The sequence below is a fragment of the Apteryx mantelli genome, chromosome 26 (assembly GCF_036417845.1).
Source record: "Apteryx mantelli isolate bAptMan1 chromosome 26, bAptMan1.hap1, whole genome shotgun sequence".
NCBI lineage: Eukaryota > Metazoa > Chordata > Aves > Apterygiformes > Apterygidae > Apteryx > Apteryx mantelli.
Window position 1 is genome coordinate 826,765 of NC_090003.1, and position 17,464 is coordinate 844,228.

The 17,464-nt window shown below is 64.2% G+C and overlaps 2 protein-coding genes across 3 annotated transcripts in view; both read left to right on the plus strand.

The window, feature by feature from the left end:
* The first annotated feature begins 1,791 nt into the window (after positions 1 to 1,791).
* Positions 1,792 to 2,746, plus strand: LOC136994266 (transcription factor HES-2-like). Its single transcript, XM_067311273.1, has 4 exons — positions 1,792 to 1,890; positions 1,982 to 2,077; positions 2,373 to 2,463; positions 2,541 to 2,746. The coding sequence occupies exons 1-4, from the start codon at positions 1,792 to 1,794 to the stop codon at positions 2,744 to 2,746; spliced, it is 492 nt and encodes a 163-aa protein (XP_067167374.1).
* A 4,260-nt stretch (positions 2,747 to 7,006) lies between these two features.
* Positions 7,007 to 17,464, plus strand: part of ACOT7 (acyl-CoA thioesterase 7) — a 30,929-nt gene continuing 20,471 nt past the window's right edge. For both annotated transcript variants that reach the window (XM_067310832.1, XM_067310833.1), the window contains exons 1-3: positions 7,007 to 7,127; positions 9,058 to 9,175; positions 10,590 to 10,746. In XM_067310832.1, coding sequence (XP_067166933.1) covers positions 7,075 to 7,127; positions 9,058 to 9,175; positions 10,590 to 10,746 — 328 coding nt within the window. In that variant the 5' untranslated portion in view covers positions 7,007 to 7,074. The remainder of the gene's footprint in view (positions 7,128 to 9,057; positions 9,176 to 10,589; positions 10,747 to 17,464) is intronic.

A 17,464-nucleotide genomic window follows, 5' to 3' on the forward strand; every position in this document is an offset into this window, starting at 1 on the left:
GCACGCGGCATGTGTCCCCTGTGTCTCGTAGCCTCCAGGGGGGGTGAAAGCCCACCCAGGCTGGCAGGGGGCAGGGATGGATGAGGCAGGGCCCAGGGAGGGATCTAGTATAGTGACAGAGAGGTAAGGTAAAAGTCCCTGAGAGAGATACAACAGGTGGTCAGAAACACCTAACCGGTAGCGTTAATGAGCAGTCCTCTCTGAGGAGAGTCGCTGAGCTCTGAGTTGTGTCCTGGGTTTGTCCTGTAGGCTGTGACTGCTCCTGAAACCCGGAGGTGACAGCAGAGGCTGGCTTGGGGCAGAGCATGAAGGTCTCGGCTGTGTCTGTGCCGGACAAGCTCACAAGGTGGGTCTGCGCAAAAAGCTTTGTCTGCAGGGAGCAGCCGGGGGGAGGAGGTGTCCCGGCACCCTGGGCCTGGTGGCCTCACTGCAGCCTGCACGGCCCCTCAGTCCTGCAAGCTGGTGTGGCGTGGGCAGCTGTACCTCCCTCCACACACCCTGCACCGGCAGGCCCCCTCCTCGCTGTAGGCAGCCCAGCTGAGCTGCAGGGCCAGGGCTCCAGAGAGGGGGCTCAGCTAACCTGTGCCCCAAGAGCGGGGCCTGTGAGCGCTGCTTCCACACACCGGGGGAGCTGCTCCCACTGCCCACCCTGCCCTCGGCCATCCCACGGACCTCAGGAGCCAGGAGGTGAGGGCCCCCAGACCACTTCTCTGCTCTCAGTGCACCACGTGTAGTTTGCATGCTGTGGGCATGCTCCAGGGTGCTGCAGGGCAGAGCCGGGCAAGACTGGTGCCTGCGGAGGCCTCTGCAGCCTGAGGCGGCCCTAGCAGGCTGTAGGAAAGGCTCCCTCCTTCCAGTGGGAATGAGCGGTCCCATGCAGAAATGCCATGGGAATGCACTGGTGCATCAGGGCCTGGAGTCTGCCTGTCCTGGGCAGTGTTTGCAGGGGAATTGCAGAACCGCTGCTGGAAGTGGCTCAGCTGAGCAGAGCAGGAGAGGGCACAGCTGGCACAAAAGGCAGCGCGTACAGCGGGAGCAGGCCGAGGGCCTGACCCCCCTGCCCTGGCAGCCGTCTGGGCTCCTGTCCTGAGCGAGCACCGGCCTGGGAGCGCTGGGGTGGGCGCAAGGGCTGCTGCCCGGGGAGAACTCACCCGGGCGGATCCCCCGCACCCGGGGCGGCCGCGGCCCCCGGGGCGGCGTCTCCAGCACCGCGGACAGCGCCGCGGCGGCGGGTTCAGCACCGCGGACAGCGGCGGCCGGGGCGGGCCCGGCCCGACTGCGCGCCCGGCCCCCGCCCGCCTCCCGGCCCGGCTCCCCTCCGCTCCTGCCTCCCTCCGCTCCTGCCTCCTGCCCTGCCTCCTGCCCTGCCTCCCTGCCCTGCCTCCCGGTCCTGCTTCCCTCCGGTCCCGGACCTCCCCGTCCTTCCCTGCCTCCCTGCCCTGCCTCCCGGTCCTGCTTCCCTCCGGTCCTGGACCTCCCTGTCCTTCCCTGCCTCCCTGCCCTGCCTCCCGGTCCTGCTTCCCTCCGGTCCCGGACCTCCCTGTCCTTCCCTGCCTCCCTGCCCTGCCTCCCGGTCCTGCTTCCCTCCGGTCCCGGACCTCCCCGTCCTGCCCTGCCCTGCCTCCCTCCGGTCCCGTCCCTGCCTCCCTGTGCTGCCCTGCCCCGCCGTCCCTGCCTCCCTGCCCCGCCGTCCCTGCCCCGCCGGCACGGGGCCCGGAGGCGGGGCGGCCCGGCGGCCCATAAAGGCGGCGGCGGCGGCGGCGGCGGCGGTCCCGGAGCGTCGGAGCAGCCATGTCCCCGCCGGGCGCCGCGCCGCCGCCCCCGCGGCCCCCGCGGCCCCCGCGGCCCCCGCGCGCCCCGCCGCGCCGCCCCGCCGCCGAGCTGCGCAAGGTGAGCACCGGGCCGGGCCGTGCCGAGCCGTGCCGTGCCGTGCCGTGCCGGGCCGTGCCGCCGCACGCCCTCACCCCCCTTCTCCCCGCAGACCCTCAAGCCGCTCATGGAGAAGCGCCGCCGCGCCCGCATCAACGAGAGCCTCAACCAGCTCAAGACACTCATCCTGCCGCTCATCGGCAAGGACGTGAGTGCCCCGGCCCCGGCCCCGGCCCCGGCCGTGCCCTCGCCGTCCCTGCCCGCCGGCCCCGGCCCCGGCCCGCACCGCGTTCCTGTCTGCCCGGCCCGGCCCTCCCTGCCCGCACCGCGCTCCTCCTGCCCCGTCCCTCCCTGCCCGCCCGTCCCGTCCCGTCCTCCCCCGTCCGACCCCGGCTCCCCGCTCCCTGCCCACGGGGCCCCGCCGCGGCCCCGCCGTGCCCGGAGCTGCCGGCCCGCTCCGTCGCCACGTGTCGCCGCCGCCGCTGACCCGCCGTGCCCCGCAGAGCTCCCGCTACTCCAAGCTGGAGAAGGCGGACATCCTGGAGATGACCGTGCAGTTCCTGAAGGAGGTGCCGGCCGCCCCCGCTGCCCCAGGTGAGCCCCGCCGCCCCCAGCCCCGGGCCCGGCCCCCGGCCCGGCCCCGGCCCCCGCTGACGGCCCTCTCTCCGCAGAGCCCTCCGAGAGCTTCCGCGCCGGGTACCGCGCCTGCCTGGCCCGCCTGGGCGCCCTGCTGGCTCCCGGGCCGCCGCCCGCTGCTGCCCGCCGCCTCCCGGAGCTGCTGCCGCCGCCGCCGCCGCCCGCCCGCCCCAAGGCCCCGCCGCCACCGCCCACCGCCCCGTGCCGCGCCGCGCCGGCCCCGCTCTGGCGGCCCTGGTAGCCCCTGTACATACCCTGTACATAGCCCTATTTATTTGTACAGAGCCCCGCCGCCAGCCCCACTGCCAGCGCCCCCGTTTCGGTAGCCGGAGACAGCCCTGCTGCCATTTTGTACAAATAAACCTTTGGCTGAAGGTGCGGTGTGGTGTCTGGGGGTGCGCCGACGGGAGCGCGGCTGGGTGACAGGGGTGCAACTAGGCACTGCAGCCCCGGGAAGCCCTGGCCGCCTGACGCGGCGCTGCCGGGGAGTGGGGCTCCTGCTCTGCTCATGCAGGCAGGCGGCCGTGGCCACCACTGACGGGGCAGGCCAGCCGTTCCCAGCATTGCCCTAAAGGCTGGGTCCGGTCTGCTGGTCCCAGGCCTCCTGCCTCCCCACGGCTTCACTGCCAGCTTTGCACAGTCTGGGAAATGCGGCATAATGTTGCCAGCTGCAGTGCTAGGACAGGGATTTCCCCATGCCAAGGTATGGGCTGCCTCCTTCCTGCCTGCAGCCAGGCCTGAGCACGCTGGCACTGTGTCCTGCCTGGGTCTCTCCTGAAAGTGGTGAAACGCTGGCAGCCTCTTGGCCACCTGCATCAGGCTCGGACTTGGCAGTTGATGTGGTCCAGCCTCAGCCCGGCCTCCCGCTAATTACCCAGACATGCTGCAGCACAGGCGCCTTGATGCAACGGCCTGGCAGCGCTCACACCGCTCCCGACGTCAGGTCTGGTCTTGCCCTGGCCTTGCATGCTGGTGAGCTGCAGTCGCCCGTGGGGCTGGAGCCCGGCTCCTGCCGGTCCCGGCTGCAGGGGGCTGCCCTGCCCCGGGGTGCGGCACTGCCAGCTCCGCTCGCTCCTCTCCCCTTGCCCCTCAGGTAGCTTTCCCGAACAGCGGTGTGTGGCGTGGAGGCCTCCTCGTGCCACACAGGGGGTCCCCGGCTGCAGGAGTGGGTCAGGCTGGGGCCCAGGTGTGCTGCCTCCTGGTGAAACAGGAGGCTGCCGTTCCCCCGTGGGTGCTCCGCAGGGCCGGCCGTGCCCAGCCCCTCTCCTGCAACTGCTCTGGGGAGGGTGCAGGACGGGGGTGAGTACAAGCACTGGCAGTCACCTCCCTCACATGCTCAACCCCCGCATGTCCCTCCTTGCATGGGTGCTCCCTGCCCCAGGAGGCAGAGCCCTGCAGAGGCATGAGGGCAGCTCAGCACCCATGAGCTGGATTGCAGCACCAGGGACATCCCCTTACCCCTAGCACCAGCATGCAAACCTCTGCAGAGACCTAGCAGGAGAATCCTTATATCGGCACTAACCAGTGTTAATTACTGGTTGCTCCAGCCCACCACTTCCTCCTGCTCCTCAAACCCTGGATGTCTCGCAGAGCTCTTTCTCAACCTGAGACGACCAGGAGGAAAGGGAAGGAGGGAGATGGGAAGGCTCCCTGCAGCCACTGATCGCCAAGCTTGGCGCATGCCTGTTCGGGCAGGGTGCTGGCCTGGAGGCTGGGGGGCCGCCACGCGCCGTCCTGCTGCTGAGAGCCTCAGCGGTGCTGCAGCACGGCAGGGCTGGGTGCACGGAGGCGGCCCCGGTGCCTGGCGCTGTCCTGACGGGGAGCCGAGCTGAGGCAGGTGGAGGGGCCCGGCCTGGGCTGCCGCGTGCTGCAGCATCTCCCGGGGGAGGAGAACAGACCCCCCATGCCGGGGCCTGCCGGTCCCAGGTGCTGCGAAGGCAGCGGCCTCTCTGGGGCACCCCAGCAGCCACGTGGTGTCTCCACACAGGGCCCGGGTCGCCCACCTGTGCCAAGGTAGAGGTGTTCCCAAGTGAAACTGCGGCAGCTGGGCTGTGTGCCTGCGCCTGCAGGCCTGGCAGGCGGTCACGGCCAGCTCCTGGGGACAAGCGGCTCGTCCCCAGGCAGCCCTAGCCATGGCTGGCCCAGCCTGGCTGCGCTGGAGCCTCTCCAGCTCTGCAGCGCCCGCAGCCGGGGCCGCCCTCCTGCCTCGCAGGAGCGAGCACCCTGCACGGGGCAGCTGCCGCGGCGTCCTCCCCAGCCCCGGCTGCTGGCCCAGCCCGGTCGCCGCAGACCTCAGGCAGAGAGCACGGAGCTGCGCGCCCCGGGGCGCCTGGGCAGCGCCTGCCGCACAGTGCCGCCGCCTGCGCAGGGCTGCCGGGCCGGGAAGCTGCCCGGGCACGTTGCGCAGAGCGCGGCTCAGCCACCCACGGGGGCTCCCAGTGAGTAAGCAGTTTCGCTCAGCGTTTCCAGGGTCCCAGGCACAGCCTCCGGCTGCCGGAGGCTGGTAACGCAGCACGGCGCCAGCGTGGGAAAGCAGCGCGGCAGCTCGCCCTGGCTGCGCGCACGTGTCTGGCATGGGTGCGCCGGGCTCGGCGCAGCGGGCGCTCAGGCAGAGCCGGCGCCGCCACGGGGCCCGTGGGGTGCTGTGGGGCCCCTTGAGCCCTAGGGAGCCCCCACGCGGGTGCCGGCGGCTCCTCGGCTGCTCTCCGGGCCCGGGGGGCACCGCAGCTCCCCACTTTTTCCTCCCCTCCCCAGCTCCGGGCCCCAACAGTGACGGGGCCAGGACGGCCTCGCTGGTCCAGCCCTCAGCTGGCAAAGGAACCAGAGGAACTGGGGACAAACCCTGGCTTGGGAGTTGTCTGGCCCCGGGTGGGGAGGACCGGGGGATTTGGGTGCAGCTCCGAGGAGCATGTGAAGCGGCAGGGTCTGCCGGAGAGCAGCTCCACTTCGCCTGCGCAGGGCGAGAGCCTTTCTCAAGCGATGGCCCGGAGCGCAGGAGGGACGTCTCCGGGAAAAGTGCTGGAGTTCAAAGGAGCAACTCGGAGGATGCCCCGGAAATCTCTTGCCAGGAAAATTCCATAATGGGCGTCACTCGGCTGCGATCTGGTCGTGGGAGGGGGAGGGAGATGTGGGCATGACCCCTCGGTCTGGGAGCGTCTTCCTGAGCCTGCGGGTGGAGCGGGGAGCAGTTTCGGTCTGGTGTGTCTTTTGCAATCCAGGCCTGCATTTAAAATTCAATGCAAACAGCTCCAGCAATTGAGCTGCCTGCAGCAGCACGGAGTCAGGGCACAAAGCACAAGTCGGCTGCCCTGCAGCGCCGCGGAAGGGTATAATTAGAGCTCAGCGCTGCTCTTCTAATGTAAGGCGAGACGTGGGAAAATGCAAATCAGCCTTGCATTTTGTTTCCTTTTAGCAATGGCTTCCGGGTGCGAACTCTCACGGCCGGGAAAATGCTTGACCTTCAGAGTCGCGGGGACGGTGTCGCTGGGCGTCACCAGCACTGCACAGCCCCGCTCCAGCCCGTGTCCAGGGCTAGGCGAGAGGGGGCCATGGGGGCTCCCGGGGGGCTCCTGGCACCGCTGTGCCTGGGCCCTTGGTGAAACAAATCTCTCTGAGATGCACTTTGCAAGGGGGGGGTGGCCCTTGAAGCGCTCGCCGCACTGGCTGGGACTGTGCGAGTGGGTGCGTGTGTGTGTGCACGTGCATTTCCAAGGATCATCTGCTGGTATCTGAGGAAGTGTAATGAGACTGGTAATTACTTAAAAAAACACAGCATGGGGCCACTCGCTGTGCTGCAGAAGGGAAACCTGTGGGCAGAGCGAGCCGGCAAGCCCAGGCAGAGCCGGGAGCCGCGTGCTGCTGGCCCGTAGCTGCAGGCATGGCGGCAGTGACACGAGCGGCCCCGGCCGGCGGAGCTGGTGCGACGGGCGAAGCTGGTGTGGCTCCGCAGCGGCTCGAGGGAGGCTGAGCACGGTGGCCGGCGCGGCAGGTCACGGGGTTGGCTGCGAGCGGTGGCGGGGACGCCGGGCTCGGTGGGTGCCCCGGCCAGCCGCTCTGCAAGCAGCTGCAGCTTCCGCGTGCCCGGTGGCTTTGCCCTGAGGCGACGCCAAGCTGTGCTCGCCCGGGTCGGGCACCACCCCGCTGGCGCGCTGCCCACATGCCGGCCCGCGTCCCGCTGCGTGGCACGGAGACGCCCGCTCTCCCCGACAGCCCCTTCGCCCCGCCGCGCTGCAGCCCCAGCGGGGAGCAGAGACGGCTGTGGGGCTCCTGCAGGAGCCCGTAGCCCGCGGGGGCCCCGCCGGGCCGGGCCGGGCCGGGCCGGGCCGGGCCGGGCGGGCAGCAGCACCAACCGCCGCCCCGCGCAGCGCCGAGCGCGCCGGGCCCTGCAGCGCCGAGCACGGGCGCGGCGCCCCCCGCGGCGCACTGCGGCGCCCCCGCGCGGCGCCCGGCGGCGCAGCAGCGCCCCCGCCCCGCGGCACTGCGCATGCGCGGCGGAGCCGAGCCGGGGAGCCGAGCCGGGCCGCGCCGAGCCGAACCGAGCCGGGCCGAACCGAGCCGAGCCGAGCCGCCATGTCGGAGCGGGGCGCCGCGGGCCCGGGCCCCGCCGCCATCCAGGTGTCCAGGTAACGGCGCCGCGCCGCGCTGAGTCACGTCACGTCGCGTCACGGCGCCGGTGCTGCCCGGGGCGGCGGCCGGGCCGCGAGCCGCCGCCAGCCGTTACCGGGCCGGGCCGGGCGCGGCGGGGCCCCCGCGCGGCTCCCCGCGGCCGCGGCGCCTCCTCCTCCTCCTCCTCCTCCTCCTCCTCCTCGCTGCGGCCCGGAGGCGGCGGGCGGCGCTCGGGGGAGCCGTCCGGCAGCGGGGCCGCCCCTGCCGCGGGCATCCCGCGTCCCGCATCCCGCATCCCATATCCCATCCGCATCCAGCATCCCGCGTCCCACCCGCATCCGCGTCCCGCGACGGCGCTCGCCCACAGCCCGTTTCCGTGGCGACCGGCTGAGGCGAGCGGTGAGGCGAGCGGCGCTTCCCGTCGTGGCCACGCAGGAAGCGCCGGTCCTGCCGCCACGTGCGTCCGGCGTGACGCGGTGCCACCGAGCTGAGCGGCCGCGCCAACCGGGGCGGCATGGCCCGGCAGCTCGTCCGGTAGGTGCCCGCGGAGCGCGGCCGTGCCGGGGCGGCATGGCCCGGCAGCTCGTCCGGTAGGTGCCCGCGGAGCGCGGCCGTGCCGGGGCGGCATGGCCCGGCAGCTCGTCCGGTAGGTGCCCGCGGAGCGTGGCTGTGCCGGGGCGGCATGGCCCGGCAGCTCGTCCGGTAGGTGCCCGCGGAGCATGGCCGGGGTCCAGCGTCTCCCTGCCGTGCTTCCTGCCCCCTCTGTGCCGGAGCTCCGGAGGTCGGAAGCGGCACGGCGGATGCGACCTCTCGCACGTCTTGGCGCAGCTCGCGCCGGGCTGACTTTGTCGTAGAACAGCCGTCGCGGCTGGGGGCTTCGGCGCCGGTGGCCGCAGGCATCCAGTGGCTTCCCAAACCTGCCGCTGGCTTGGCCCGGAGGGACAGAAGCTAGTTTAGGAAAAGCAGCCAGTCTGCATGCAGCATTTAAAAAAGGGAAAGGGAAAGGAAAGGGCTGGTGCGGTGGCTGGCGCTCTGCTTCCTCTGATAACAGTGCCCGCGCGGGAGGAGGCCTCTGGAGCGCTGCTGTGCCGCGGTGCGGGCGCGCTCTCCGGGCAGCGCGCTCCGTGTGCGGCGGGGGGACCGGTGCCTGGGAGCTCTCTGCCGGGGGAGAGCTGGCGGAAGCCGCGCCAGCTCGTGGCGCAGCTCTGCCGGGCGCCGCGCTTGGCCGGGTGCCTGCACCGCGCGTTGCCTTGGCCGAAGGCAGCAGAGCCCTCGCTCCCCCGGGACGCGGTGCTGCAGGCACGCCTCCGCGTGCCGGGCGATGCTCCTGCTCCCGACTTGGCTTCCAGATTTGGTAACCACCATTTTCTGCAAGGAAGGGAGGAAGGAAGAGTTATTCCGTGTTTTCTCCCTGAACCCTAAGTTCAGCGTGGTGAGGAGGAGGGTGGCGATGAAGCGCTGGAAAGCACAGCAGTCTGGAAATCCCCTGCTGCGGCGGCGCGGGGGAGTGGGGATTTTCGGCTGTGCCTTGGCGCTCGCCTGTTTCCTTTGCTGGAGGGCACCCCCGAATCTGGTGGCAGACCAACCCCGTCACCAGCGTGTGTCAGCAAGTGACTAACTGTAAATTCACGACCGTGAGATGCGTCGTGCCCAGGAGACGCGAATTCTCAGTTTTTGGTAGGTGGCTGCGCTGCCCGTGCTTGCACCAGTAAAGTACCTGTGCTGGGGAAAGAGAAACTGAAATTACTAGCTGGGCACATTAAATAATTTCCTGCTAAGCTGAGAATGGCCTTTCTCGTTTCTTCTGGCACCAGCTGACCTTGGTTCCCTGCTGGGCTTGTTCGCTGGAGGGGCGCTGGGGTGGGAGGCTCAACCCGCCTGTCGCGGTGCTGGGCGCGGTGAGGGAAGGGCGAGCCGGCCGGCTGAGCCCCTGTGTCTTTCCCGCAGGATTATGCGCCCGGATGATGCGAACATCGCGGGGAACGTCCACGGGGGCACCGTGCTGAAGATGATCGAGGAGGCTGGAGCCATCATCAGCACTCGGCACTGCAATTCCCAGGCAGGGGTGAGTGTGCAGGAGCAAAAGCAGCAGAGTCTGTCTGTGTCCCGTGGGGTTTCGCCTGCAAACTAATTACTGCAGCGAGAAGCCGACTGCCAGGTGGAGAGACTCCGTGGGGCTTTGCTCGGCTGCCTTTATTCCTAGCCGGAAGGTCTGCTGTGCACACCGGAGACTGCTGCAGCTCCCGCGTGGCTCTCCTAGGGGAGCACCTCTGTAGCCTGGCAAAAGGCAGAGCAGCCCGGGTGTCTCTCCTGCGCCTGCCTTCCCCTGCCGCCTCCGGCGGGACGACAGTGCGCCGAGCGCTGCGTTGCATCGCACTTAGCCTTCCTCCCGAGGGATCTCGTAGTATCCTTAATGACTTCAGAAGGTAAACTGCTTAGTTTTCAGAGATCTTTATAGTAATTAATCTTTACCAGGAGTACAAACCACTGATGTGATGCCGCTGCTGGAGCTTCCCCCCACCACTGCTAGACTAGGTAGCATCCCCCTGAACTCTGCCTTTATTTTTGGCTGAGCTGTAAATGTTTCCACAGTGTTCAGGAGTACCTGAAATGTTACTGCCTCTCTGATGGGACTCAAGTCCTGCTCATCCAGATTGTTTTGTTACGTTTGATCCCTGTTTAATAGGGAAGACACAGCCCACTGCTCAACAACAAGTTTTGAGGCAATCATTTGGACATGGTTTTTGCAAGGCCACTAATGCAACTGCTCAAACCAGGCGCTGGTTTCAGTCAGTGCAGGGATTTCTCTACACACTAATCTAATGACCAACATCAGGATAACTTCTTTAAGCTATATGAGAATTGACTTTCTCTTACTATAGGAGTGAGAACTTATTTTCAGCTGCAGTGCTTTGGTTATCCCTGGCTAGTGGCTCAGCCTCGCTTCTTTGACTGACTGTAATAAAACCTGTGTTTTGTGCACAGGATAATTCATCACAGCTTTGGAAACTGGGTTCTTATCTAATAAACAAGCTCCTTGTTTATTCAAGGGGGGAGTCGGTAGGGCCCCCTGAGGAAGGATCCGCGGCAGAGCTGTGGCCGGGGAGCGAAGGGGCAGCTGGCCAGTGTTGTCTCTGCCCAGGGCCCCCCAGTGGGTTTCCTTCGGTTCGTGGCGCTGACAAACGCTGCTGTATGAAGTCTCCACTCCATGCTCCCTCTTCGCTTTGGTTGTGACGTAGCGGAATCGTTAACGTTTTCTAGCAAGGCAGCGCTCAGCTTGGCACGCATCTAGCCCTGGCCAGACCTCCTGACCCTGCTGGTTTTCCTTTGGGGCCTGGGAAGCCTCGGGGGCCTGCTGGCCTGCGCTCCAGGCAGAGGGTGACGGTTCTGCAAGGCGCAGAGTCCATTCGGGGCTTAGCCAGGGCGGTGGGAGCCTTGCTTGCAGCGGGTGTTAACCTTGGCTCTTCTGCGATTTTTAGGAGCCCTGCGTGGCCGCCCTGGCTCGGGTGGAGCGTACAGACTTCCTCTCTCCCATGTGCATTGGCGAGGTGGCTAACGTCAGTGCAGAGATCACCTACACCTCCAAGCACTCTGTGGAAGTCCAAGTCAACGTGCTGTCTGAAAACATTTTAACGGGTAGGTACCTCCGGGCAGTGCTTCGTTCTGCTTGCTCTGTTCTACTGGAGGTCAAAACCTCCACGCGTGCTGTGAAGGCCCGAGTCAGTGGGCTGCCTAAGTCCCAGGTAGGTAACTCTGGGTCATCCTGTGTTCGGCTTGCCCTGCGTTCCCTCGGGGAATGAAGGTTGTCCTCAAAACTGAGCAGCTTTCGCAGGCTGTGCGTAGAGTTTGCCGGGTAGGAACCGAGGAGTCTCCTCTCCAGCTTCTGGGGCAGGGCAGCTGGGGATACCTGAGCAATCCCCAGGGAAAGCAGATAAAAGACACAGGTTTGTGTCCCAGCTAAACGCTGCGCGGCCGCAGCGGGGCTGCTCTCTGCTCTGGCAGGGTCCCGAGCACAGTCCCACCCGCCTGCCCCAGCTCCCTAGCAGTATAGCGATGCCTTGACCCCCTCTCTAGGGAGCGGTACCCCGCTCTTCTATGGGGTTCGGGCTCAGGTACTGAATAGTCTTGGGACTCTGGAGGGAGGGAGCCCTGATAATGTGGGGACTTGTAGGTTAGGGCCTGGCAAGGGGAGGATTTGGGCTCCGGGAAGTTGAATCTCTCCGACAGACCCTTCCGACACGGGTTAGGCAACGGCTTGCTTGGCCTCGTGTACGTGCCTGCCACTGCCAAAGAGAAATTCCCTCTCCTTGGGCAGAGGCCTTCTGATCTGGTCCGAGGCTGCAGAGCCGTCGAGCAGGGCTCGTGTGCTGGGCCAGCGTCTCGGGCGGCGAGGAAAGGACTGATTATCGCTTTGTTCGCAGTCCTGATCGGGGACACTGCCGGAACAGGGCGACAGCGAGTCCTGTGAATCCCCTGCGATCTCTGCGTGCCTGGAGGGTTGCTGGGAAGTTTGCGGGACTTACCAAAGTGTCTCCATGGTATTTCCCTTTCAAAGAGATTTCTCTCAATCTGTTTCTGTTCTGCGGCTCTCAAGGAACTTGTCTGTGCTCCGTTGTTCTTTCCGCCGCGCTTGGCACTTGCACAGCTGTCTGTGCTTCTCCCTGTACAGTGTATTAACCGTTTTTCTTTGGATGTGGAGTAGAGCTATTTGCATGGGTGTCTCCTAAATTCTCCTTTCCCTGTGCTGCCCAGCTCTCTTTCACTTGCTCTGCCTTTTACAAGATGATCTGCAAGCGGGTGTGGAAGTGAGTGAGGGGGGCTCTCGGCGGGGGCCGGGGAGCAGCGCCTCGTTCCCGCTGGGCCACGCGCCTGAGCGGGTGGAGTGGCCCCAGCAGGACGAGCCGTGCCTGCCTGGCATGCCGCAGCCAGGACCTGCCGCCTGGCCCTCGCCTCCGGCAGAACCTCTGCCCTTGCTAACGGCGCTGTGTTTGGCGTCAGCAAAAAAAGGTGCTTTGGCCAAACGCTTTTTTTTTATTATCAGAAGTTAATAGAGAGGAGCCCGTGCCAGAGTGAAGCCTAGGTTGTAGTGTGAAGGGGGTCAGTGAGAAAAGCTTTTATCCACACGCAGCTTTTATCTCTGGCTTGCAGCTTTCTGGGAAAAGGTCCAACACATCTTCAGTGGTGCAGAGGAGCTCGAAGCTAGCGTGACGCAGCGTGTGGCAGTGTCGTCTTCTCCGTGTCGCTCCAAGCGACCCCGGTAGCTCGACTGCCGGAGAGGCTGGTGCAGCCTGGGGGACCGGCGCAGCAGCTGCACGGAAAGGAGCCTGCGGGAGAGGGAGGCGGTTTCCCAGGAAACGCGGAGACCTTGGGCTTCGGCAGGGCAGGGAGCACAAGCGGAGAGCGCGCCGGGCGGAGGGAAGGCGCGGGTTGAGGCTGTCGCCCCATAAACGCGCCCGCGGTGCGCGTTGCCCCCGGAGGGCTCCGGCGGCGGGGGCAGCTCTCGGGGGTCTCTGCAACGTGAGGCTGCTTCCCAGCATTGGCCGGAGCAGGTCGAGAAGGGAGAGAGGTCTGGTCTGGTAAGGCAGCTCTCCTGCGGTGGCCACGCCTGTGTTTTGGGTCCAAGCTGTAGGAAATGGCTGTTCCTTGTGCTGCCTTTGTTAAAGTGCAAGTCGCAAACTGCCCTGTCAGGGGAGCGGGGAGCAGCGGCTCCGTTTTGTCCCAAGGCCGTGTTTCGTTCTTCTCGTTGCCTGCCCTCTCGCAGGGCGGTGAGAAGGGTGTCTCTTGCTGTGCCACACTGCTCCTGGTTCCGGTGGGCTCAAGCGCTCTTGTGCTGCTGAGATCCTCCTTGTACGGTGCCGGGGGTCACGCAGCAGGTGGGAGGCCAGCGCTGGGGATGGACGTCGCTCGGTTCCTCTCGGCTACTGAAAGGAGCTCTTGTCGCGGTTTCTTCAGTGCAGGAAAGGGGCTGTAAGAGAGCTTCAGTGACGCTGTGTCACACAGCCGTCTGTCCCTCCCGGAAGAAACAGCCACAGGATGTGGTGTACTCTTGCTAATCAGCTCTGCCTGATCAAAATGCTGTTGCATGTTGGCATCGGATGCAGTCGTTACTTAGTCTTGCAATACGATAGCGACTGGTGGCAGGAAGGGAGAGCAAAGCTTGCAGTCTGCTTCTTGGCAGTGAGGTGTATGTGAGCAGCCTCCCCTGGTCTGTCCTTCTTCGCCTTGCCCTGGACGGGCCCTGCTGGCCGTGGTGGGCTGCGACTCTTGCGCTGCGTGCTGCTCTTCTCGGAGAGCCGCTACTCTGACACTAGAGGGCTGTGTTTGCCTGTGAACCTGCAGCTATCATCTGTTTGCTAGAATTCTCGCAAGACTGTTCTGATCCATTTTTCAGGCATTTCTGCAAATCTTCTGCTCTCGTATCAGAATCTAGTCAGGAGAATATCTGTAGCTTCGTGAGATCAACCTTTGGCTCTGGTTTGATCTGAATACTCCCTTCCAAGGCGGTAAGGTAACTCTGGTAACCCAATTTCATCTTCCCACAGGGCGACTGCATGCAGTCGTGATGGCTGTTTTAGCGTGCACAAGGTTTTGGGGGGGTCTTCTTTTGGTTAAAGCATTTTTGTGCTGAGACAGTCAAGTACTGTTTGGTGCAGCCCTGACTTTTTCTAGGACTTGCTCTTTTTCTTCAAGGAGGGGCTCATGGAATTGACTCCTGTGTTGTTGTTTTTTAATGGGGGGCCAATGCCAGTTCAAATCCTCTTCTCTGCGATGTTCCACTTTCTGCTAGGAGGTCCCGTGGGTCTCTTGCTGATATAAATGTGCCCACCTGGGCTCCAGAGTCAGTTGTGCAGTACCGGTCAGTGGTGAAAATATTTCCTTAGCCCTCAAAGCATCTGAAGAAATGAGTGCAATAAGCAAAGAGCTCGTGTTGATAACCTTTGTCCTTCCTGTTTTGTCACTTGTAATATCAGACAGGGAGCAGATGAGAAATCTTGTCTTTGTGTTCACTGCGGATGAAGCCCCACAGCCGGAGCTCTGGGTACCCGGCACAGGCAGCGGCGTCTCGCCCTCCCCGAGGAGGTTTGGGGGGGAGAGGCTTAGCCTGACGGCTCTCCCGCCGAGCAGTATGGTTTCTCGATACACAACTCCTTGCTTGCAGGCGGCTGGTTCCTGATACAAACTGAGCTTCCCGGACGGCTTTGCGAGAAAGACCTGTCTGCAGGGCACGGTGCTGCCTGTCTCTGTGTAATACTGCCCTGTGCTTTGCGTACGTGTTTGAGGCATCAGTGGCCTTCGCTCCGACTTTCTGGACGCTTCGTATTGGTTTCTTCCAGGCAGTCAGGAGATTCGGTTTGAAGAAACATCTTCTCTTTCTCCTCTTCTGCCTGCGGTGGCAGGCAAGACCTTCTGTCATGGAAAAATCATTACGTAACACGGCAGATGTGCCGAGTTGTCCTTCTAGCTTGTTGAAGAATCGCAACTTTTTGCAAGAAGTTTTCCTCTCTGTTGACATCACCTGACAGTCTCAGGTATAAAAGAGATGACAAAAACTTCCAGTGTCGCCCAGGGAAATGAGGTCTATTTAGCCTTAGCTGTTCCTAACAAATGCATAGATTAGATCTGACATAGGCTCTTTCTCTTGAAATCCAAGCAAGAAATGGAGGAACCAAAAACAGCACCCAGAAATTGTCAAATCGCATCTACTTCTAAGTGCAAGCTTCCTCTCTTTCCTCTTTGCAGTGAGCTGTTTGAATTATCGGTTCAAGCTGCATTTGCAGAGGCCGTGTGGGGCTGGCGCAGGAGGGCCCTGCGCGTCCCGGTCTCCGGAGGCGGCGCGGTGAGGCCGGGCCGGGTGCGGGAGCCAGGGAGGCTGATCCGGGAGACGTTGCCAGCCGGCACGTTTCGTTAGCGCCAAGCTCTTGTGCAGCGTGCAAACCCGAGTCCTGCCGGTTATAAGGACCTGGAGGAAGTAATGTCTTGTTTTCCCCTTGGCCTCGTAACCCATGGGTTTTGTTTGCTTGGCTTTCCTGCAGTGCCGCCCATCCCAGCGGCTTGTTAACACCCAGTTTACGGCCTCGCGGCTGACGGCTTCTGGATTCCTTAGGCAGGCGGCGCCTGTCTGGGGCAAGGCCGGTCGGAGCGGCGGCTCTAGCAAGCGTGTGGCCCGCTGCGCTCTCCGGAGAGGAGCAGACCGCTTCGGCCCGCCGCTCCGTTGCTCCAGGCTAGCCCGTCCCTCCACCCGGCAGCAGGCTCCGAGCAGCCGGGATGCGTCGCCCACCCGCGGCACCGGCATTTCGCACGGGTTTCTTTGCAAAGAAAACCCCTCGTGGATGGAGCCTACCTCCGTGGTTCTCCCGTCTCGGCTCATCCAAGCCATCAGCCAGTAAATGTCACGCAGTGCGACAGCACCTCCTCCGCTGCCCCCCGACCTGCAGCGCTGACAACGCACTTGTCAAATATAAATGCAGCCACCCAAACTAACGTGCTGGCTGTGCAAGTGAGAACGCTCATTTGACTAATACTAACTGTCAAAATATTAAACGTGCTTGGAAGTGATTGAGGGAGAGGTAGCGCTGGAAAAGAGAAGCGTAGCTCCGAGACTCAAAGTAGGCTCCTTGGGAATTACAGTTCTATTGATAATTTTTATTAAAGAATGTAAAAATCTGCAATTAACTTGTTCCGCATAGTTTAGCGCGCATTGCTCACTTAGGCCTGAAAAGGTCCTTTCATACGGTTGCTGCGGTAACTAGCTTTGCTTGTCAGGATGGTTTTAGTGGGTGTGACAGCAAGTCTGATTCCCGGAGCAGGTTGTCAGATCCGCTCGGATTCAAAGCGCGGCAGAAACGCAGCTGCCGCCTGCTTGCGCTGCCGAGGGAGCAGAGTGCCGCAGCCCATCCGAGCCGCGCGCCGTGGCTCCCGTCAGCCGGGCGGAGGAGCCGCGGCGCCGTCGTGGCGTCGGCACGGCCGGAGGCGGCTCCGGAGCCCTTCCCCGGAGGCTGCCCGAGTTTGCGTCGCGAGCCGTAAAGACCAGGCTTTCGGAAACGGCGCGGGAGAAACCTGCGGCGGCGAGAGCGGCGGGGCGCAGGTGCTGGGAAGGGCTCGGCTGGGGGCACGCGGAGCAGCCGGTCTCGGCCCTGGCCCGTGACGGTGGCGTGCGGATGACCTGCTCTCTCTGGTCTCGCGTCCCACGGCCTCTGTCTCGGGACAGCTTGTGTGCGGCCCTGGCCCGCGCGTGGCGTCTCCGAGACGAGCGGTGATTCCATTTGTGAACTACTCGGATGTCAAACATCCTAGCAGAAGGATGTCTGTGCTTTCTCGCTTGGTAGGTTTCCTCGAGGTGGCCTCTTGAATTTTAAACGTCAGATGTTATCTAGCACTGGAATCGAGTGACTTCAGTGTCGTTCCCATGAGGAGAAGTGCAAGGACTGTCCGTGGTTTGTTTTTGACCTATTCCTAGATCTCTCTGAGAAGGTAATCTTGTACCTGTGTTCGCAGGAGGCACCTAAATGTACAAACGGCAACTCTGGTTCAGCTGCGAGAGCTTGGAAATGGTCAGAGCAAACAGCGGTGCGTGAGCCCCTCCAGCCCCCCTCTATATCACAGTCTTCTTTGCCATCAAGGGGTGCGAACGGTGCCTGCTCGGAGCTGCCCGCGCCCTCCAGCACGTGACTCGTGAGCTCACTGCCGCTGTTCGTGCTGACCGCTCGGTCTCGTCTGGCTCCCGCTGGACGCTGTCACGTTTAAGCCTGTCTTTAAAGGGTTGTCTCACCTGGCTGCACAAAACACCCACCGGCGCAGCAGCCGCACAGGGTCTGCGGCACTTGCGCAACCTTCCTTGTGTGCGCACATGCCTGAAACACACGTGCTCGCACGCAGGCAAAGCGCAGGGCCACAAGAGTGGAGCGTTTCTGAAGCAGGGTAGCGTCCTGTCCACCCCTCGCCTGGTGCCCGCGTTTCCGGCAGCCCGGTGTTTCCAGCAGCCCAGCGACCTCCTGATGCAGCAGCGGTGCTCCGGGAATGGGAGATACGTGCGCCGTAGCGTTGCCAGCAAGCGCGTTATCCTGAGCGTGCTCCCTGTGACGCGTGGGTATCTGGGGCACTTGCCGTGACAGATATTTCAAGCTTGCAAACTACGCGAAAAGGCGAATTGCTCCTCGGTGTAGCTCTGCTTGCCCTGGGCCTGTCCCCTGGCCTCGGGAGAGACCAGCCTGTTTCCTCAGACTGCGATTTGCCGAGGATCCTGTAGAAGGAGGTGGACGAGTCGTGAAACTGTGCAGGAAACACCCGATAGCCGGGTTGGGGGCTGTGCTGGGGCAGTCGCCTGGGCTGCTGGCTGCCCTCCGCTCTCGGGCCC